At 38.2% G+C, this 6285-nt stretch overlaps 1 protein-coding gene across 2 annotated transcripts in view; it reads right to left on the reverse strand.

The window, feature by feature from the left end:
• nme9 (NME/NM23 family member 9) overlaps window positions 1–5956 on the reverse strand; it is a 13037-nt gene extending 7081 nt beyond the window's left edge. Inside the window, exons 1-9 of one of the 2 annotated variants that reach the window (XM_016663805.1) lie at window positions 5783–5956; window positions 2541–2585; window positions 2408–2465; window positions 1662–1765; window positions 1498–1569; window positions 1038–1154; window positions 740–821; window positions 514–596; window positions 319–411 (exon numbers count right to left, since the gene is read on the reverse strand). In XM_016663805.1, coding sequence (XP_016519291.1) covers window positions 319–411; window positions 514–596; window positions 740–821; window positions 1038–1154; window positions 1498–1569; window positions 1662–1765; window positions 2408–2465; window positions 2541–2573 — 642 coding nt within the window. In that variant the 5' untranslated portion in view covers window positions 2574–2585; window positions 5783–5956. Of the gene's footprint in view, window positions 1–318; window positions 412–513; window positions 597–739; window positions 822–1037; window positions 1155–1497; window positions 1570–1661; window positions 1766–2407; window positions 2466–2540; window positions 2687–5782 lie in introns of those variants that run through there. The other variant, XM_007577598.2, reaches the window with a different exon arrangement.
• Between the last annotated feature and the right edge of the window lie 329 nt (window positions 5957–6285).

Below are 6285 nucleotides of genomic sequence, written 5' to 3' on the forward strand. Positions count from 1 at the left end.
TATATATACAGTATACTGCTCAGATGAATCCCAGTTTGGTCTTGTAACAAACAGCACAATAAGCAATCGAACAATTGCTTACTCAGCAGCTCTATTTTAAGCCCTGTGAGGGAACGCAGATGGGTGTCAAATGTATTTTTTTTTTCACTCTCCCATTCGTATGTTGATTTAGAATATCAATTCCCCCCACCGCACAAACATTCACTGCACCATCATCAGTTTTTCTCGGCTTAACGTGATTTTCCTATGAGTGATGCTGTATGTGCTTTCCTCGCCATATGCTGCGCTACCCTCGTAATTTGTGCCATTACAGCGTACCTCCGCTGCTTTATGCTGGTAAAAATCTCGAGCCTCCGTTTCAGTCAGAGTGCGCTCCTCGTGTGCAAGAATCTCAAACCCGGCGTCTTGAATCTATCCAGAAGGAGAAGCATCAACAGAATGGATGAATGCCAGCAGGAGGGCTCGAGAAAATCTTGTCTTCTTGGAGTGTGAACATGGTTAATCTCTCTGTACCTTCATAATGATCTCATTTGCCTTGCCATGAGCAACTGCGTCAGGCTTAATGATGGCAACTGTGTAGGATTTACTGGCAGGAACTATGCGGAAACAGAGAAGAGTTTGAATGGCGGTCATTATTGCTGTTAAGATGCAAAACTGTGCAAAGTTTAAAAAAAAAAAGTCACCAGGAGACTGGAAGCTACAGAGATGAACCGTACAAAACATTGCTTTCACAAAATACCAATTACACTTTCTTCATTTTGTGGCTGCTGAAGCTCTTTCTCCTCTCTCTTCTCTTCATCCAAGAGACCAAAATCTTTCACCTGAGACAGAAACACAACTTTTAAATATGTTTATGTAAATCACAAAATCATTGCTCACCTGATTCTGCCATTGCTCATAAATCACAACAAAAAACATTCATTTTGAAACAGCAGGGGGGGAAAAAAAGCATGATTTATAGTTTTTTTTTTAAAAGCTCTAAAGTAATATTATCTTCAAGCAGCAGGGCAAGTGCCTATCATTGTTCTACTGCTCACCACTTTGCGACCACTGCCTTGCTCCATGACCAGCTTTTCCTTGGCCAGCTCCTCCACAATCATCCTCTGGAGCATCGGAGCGTTGGCCCCTCGCAGCACAGCCACCAACTCCCCACCCTGCTCATGCAGCACAAACCCAGCCAGTCAGCACATTTAGTTCAAATATAAAACCTCTGTTTACTGCAGCCTACAGACTTAAGTAAATAAGTATAACTCTGTTAAGTTAAATCAGGACACAAAATAATTAGTGATTCTGACCTGGGAAAAGAGAAAATATAAACTGGGACAGTTGGTGAGCCAATTTGTAGAATGGTAAAAATAGAAAAACACTGTGAATTGGAGTACAAATGGAACTGAATATGCCATTTATGTGGAATTTTTAGAAAATACATCATAAAAATGTATAAATATTCAAACAAGTGTAAGCATGCAGACAGAAGTCGCAGAAACACACACTGACTCCAAAGAAAAGGAAGGTGGGTTCGCATTTTCCTCGATACTTCTCCAGGGCATCGATGCTGTCAGCTTCCGCCTGTGTCACACAAACACATGAAACGATGCTCCTCTGCTAGTGTCGCCTTCAAGTTTGAAAGATATACATTTTGAAACTAAAACGCAGCTCACAGTGGCAAAATGCAGCAGGTCATCACTGAGTTCGTTCTTTATCTTTCGGAGGAGACTAACCACTGCTCGACAGGGGCCGCACCACTGCTGGTAAACATCCACAACTACAAGGAGAACAGTGACAGTACCTGGACAAACTTTCTGATACCAAAAGGATAAAACTAGATTCATGTATTTTCACAGTAGGATAATAATTGAAATTTCTCGGGAAATCTGTAGTTTTGTTAAAATAAACAATTTCTTAACATGGGAGCCTTTGCCTCACATTAAAACGTTCTTTTCCCCAAAAATGTCCACGTGAATCAATGACACTGTAATTCATGATTAATTTATTTACGTAAAAACTTTCTACACGTCTTTACCAGGGCTGTCAATTCATTCTGTTCTTCTCTGTATTTGAGACAAAAAACTTAAAAGATTAGTGATGGTGCATCGATTCCGTCTGCAGTTATACCCAAGAACACAAGGGGGCAGCATAATACAACGCATAACTGGGCATCTCTGTCAGCCAAGGTGGAACGAGTAAACAAACTGGTGTAAAATGGGACAAGTACCTCGTTAAAATTGTACATTAAAGATTTTTAAACAACTTTAAAAAGTAGAGGTGCAGAAAAACTGTGCTTAATTATAGTAATTTGAGTAAATGTAATTAGTTACTTTCCGCCTATCTGTTATAGATTTAAACAAAAACTTTAAAGACACAAAAAGGAGGGACACACAACCACAAGCAACCTTTTAAAGCTTACCTGTCAAACCTTTGGTAGTAAGCATTTCCTCCCATTGTTCTTGGTTCATAACTGATGCCTGAACAACAAAATTACAAATTAAAGACTAATGAAGGTAGAGATACTAACATAAACTATTTGGTCTCTATCCAACCTGCAGGCTTGCCTCTTTCTTCTTCCCTGCCATTTGTAGATGAAGCTGTATTTACAGGAAACGATATAAAAAAATTATAAAACTAATGGCAAAGCAAAACAGAAAACTCTCTGAATTTGTTATTTTTACGGTAGCTTAAAGCATTCAGTTCTTTTTCTTGTTCTGTGGGCCACGCAAGCGATTGTTTGACGACTGGTTGCTAAGCAACAGTTTTATCCGACCCTGAGCAAGTTTGTTAGTTTAAGTTTTAGCCATTATTAATGCCATGCCATTATAAATGTTATTGATTTAAAAATGAAGCGTTTTCAGTCAACAGTGCAATTTCACAACTGTTTGTTGCTCTCTATTTATTTTAACTTCCGGACCTTTGCACTTGCACATATTTCCATGTCCGCCAGGGGTCATTGTTGTCCATCTCTCTCAATTTAGAAGACACCCTTTATTTACTGTTTATTTCTGAAGATCATCGTTATCATGGTTTACAGCGAACCTCCCTCTTGATTTTACAGCTTGAAGTCTTTTGTGGTATGTCTCTTCCACTGTTGCACGTTTGACTGAAAATGTTTTCCGTGTAAATAGCAAGCTCAGTCAGGTGCAATAGAAAGGATAAAATGCGACCATGGTGATGTTTTGCTTATGCCACACTTTTCAGATTTTATTTATAAAATTGACTATTGAAAATCATTTCAATAATCAGTTGAAAATTGTTTCGAATTGACTATCGGGGGCAAAGAAAGGGAATCAGGTGACACGTGAATACTTTTTCAGTTCACCTTATTAATATAATTAACCTACACAACCATATCAGTTGAAGTAAAGCTGCAGGTATTCATATTGTTGTCAAGATATGCCATGGAATAAAGTCTATCCTGAAACAGGGGAAGGTTCCTTTAGTTCACTTTGGTTCACACATACCCATTTCTAATGGAAAAAAGGCAACATAGAGTTCAGATTTGACGTTGAACTCAAATCCGAGGTGTAGATGAAAGAGAGTGTAGCTGTGAATAGAAATAAGATATTACCTGCAAAACTATGCCATAACTTGTGTAGCAAAGTCTTCTGACCCTGGAGGTCTTTTTACACCTTCTTCTTCTGGTACATATTAGTTACGGAATGTGGTGAGAGGTCGAGTTTTATTTTAGAAATTCAAACTATCTTTGTGGTTAGTTGGTTTCCAAACTTTTTCAGCTTTTCTGAACAAAAATGTTTGCAGCTTGAAATAATTGTTGAATCAAAAAGGAAATACAATGACACTAGTTTACCTGAAAAAAAAAAAAAATTATATATATATATTTATATAAAATTGGTTTTCTTGCAACTTGTTCGAATTCCAGACTGGCTTCTTTCTGCATGGAGTCTGTGTGTTCTCCCTGTTCATGCATTGCTTCTCCACAGGTATTTTTCTCCTACAGTCCAAAAACATCATTGTTAGGTGAACTTCTCTCTCTAAATTGTCCTCAACTTTAAGTGTGGGTGTGTACGGTTGTTTGTCCTGTGGGTCTCTGTTTTGCCTTGTGATGGACTGGCAGCTTCAGTGTGGTGAGATTTGAAGTCTTTACTCTGACTACTTCAATTACAATAATATTTGTAAATACTGATATTATAATAAGTAATGTCTGTATGGGTCTAACATTTCTGTCCATCTTTAAGCAGCCAGTTTTTTAGTCGCCAGGACGGTCTCCGTCTGATATCATCTGAAACCGTCCCTCATTTGGACAGCGACGCCGGTGTTTTCAGCAGTTTCTTGTGCTCAATTCCCTGTAGTCTTGGTGGTTATTGTATTGTTCCTCAACTTTAAAACCACTTCTCTTTCATCTAAAGGTGAAAGTTTGGGTCAGATTGTTGAAACCTTGACACAGTTGGATGTTCCTGCAAGGTAATTTTCCTCATCCTTTGTGGATGCTGGCTCTCACTGTGGGTTTGTGAGACCTAAAGCGCTTTCTAAAATTTCCAGACCGATAGGTGTTACTGATGGGTGTCTTTGCTTTGTGAGATTTGGACTGCTTTCACATACTGTAACAGTCAGTGTTCATTGCACACTTCATCATAGTGTACATGTTGCTCAACGGGAAACATATTGCATGTTGTATATGTGCTAAGATGATTCTGAACAACAAGCTGTTTCTGAACAACAAGCAAAATTCTGCACGCAAACTTTAAAAATGTTCATGGTGAGTGCAGAACTGTAATTACACCAGAGTGCCTCAAATCAAAGAAAAAAAAATCTAAACTAAAGAAAGGCTATTGGTCTGGAGCTTTTGAATACAAGATATAAGACTCATTGTGATCTACAAAAGTTTAGAAAGTATGCATTAAGCAACTTGGAAGTAAAAGTTAACGGTTAAAAAAATTACAGAACTGACATTAGAGCTTTTAGTAAACTGATTATGAGACAGATTTTGTAATCTCTGGTGTCAGTGAGTACCAAGAAAAAGTGAATGACAAAAGTTTTGTCAATAACTGATGCTCTAATTCAACATATCTGCTCTATTAGAGTGGTTTGTTGAGGCTACTTCATGCAGTTATGTAGGTTCTATTTTGATTATTTCTTGATTCTACAGTTCTGGGATTAATCAGTCCAGTGTGTGGCTACTGAACTTGAACTATGCTTCCAAAAAATAAAAAATAAATAAAATAAAATAAAAAAAAAGTGGTTAACTACAGTTAATTAAAGGTTTACCAAGGCTGGGGAGAGATATTACTTTTTCTCACTAAGTTAGGTTGGTTTGGAATATCTATTCTTTAAGAAATGAAATAATCATTCTGGGAACAGCTTTTTGTATTTACTCAGGTTATGCATTAAAATTTGCACAATGATCTGAAAAAGCAAAAGCAGAAGTTCTAGTTCGATATTCACGATAAACTCAATCTTGTGTAGCCATGTCTTGATTTCATAAAAAAATTTTGTAGCATTATTATTAGACTCATAAAAAAGAAGAATGGTTCAAAGAGATCATTAAAATCCCAAAAGCATGACCAAAGGGTGTAGTTTTAACGCCTGTCTGAAGTGTTGCTGCACTAAAGCCTGAAAGTCACGTTGACATTTTCTCGTCTTGCATGCCTTTTTTATGATGCAGAGAGGAAACACTTCCAAGAAACCTTTCATGCACACATCTATTTAGAAATATTCACAATGAATGCAGGTGAAAACACGGCCAACTTTAAAACACGACAGTTTAGCTTTTATATTTGCGGCTGATGGTACTACCACATTCACACTCAGAGTGAACCTGAAGTGTTACCTCATGTCTCTCTCAGCTTTTGCTGCTATGCCTCAGTCTCTGCCCAGTCTTGATGTTCCGTGTTTCTGAGAAAAAAACCGAAGCAGTGGAATCAAAAATAACACCGGAGCTCTCGTACTTTCTCACTCTGCGCTGTTTATTTATATGGTGAAATTGGCCTTCATCCGAACTCTTTTCCAGGCTCTTCCCACATGAATTTCAATGAACTGCTGCACTTAAGCTGTTCGGCTCCACAGCCTCCTCTGTCATGAAGAAGGCACATGGAAACAGCCATTAGAACTGGAGTAATTCTTCAAAAGGACAAATCAGAGTGAACAGTGACAGCAAGTGGGACAGAACATTTTAAAATGGGACACTCTGAAAGAAGAATCCTGTGTTTTTATGTCATGTTTTCCCCGTAAGTCACTGTTTTCTGCTTTCCACGTTTGCAGCGCCTTGAGAAAGTTTCCGTCTCCCTTGAACTCCTCCACATTTTGTCACGTTACCCCAACGAACTGGTACTG

The sequence above is a fragment of the Poecilia formosa genome, unplaced genomic scaffold (genome assembly GCF_000485575.1).
Source record: "Poecilia formosa unplaced genomic scaffold, Poecilia_formosa-5.1.2 Scaffold447, whole genome shotgun sequence".
In the NCBI taxonomy this organism is placed as follows: domain Eukaryota; kingdom Metazoa; phylum Chordata; class Actinopteri; order Cyprinodontiformes; family Poeciliidae; genus Poecilia; species Poecilia formosa.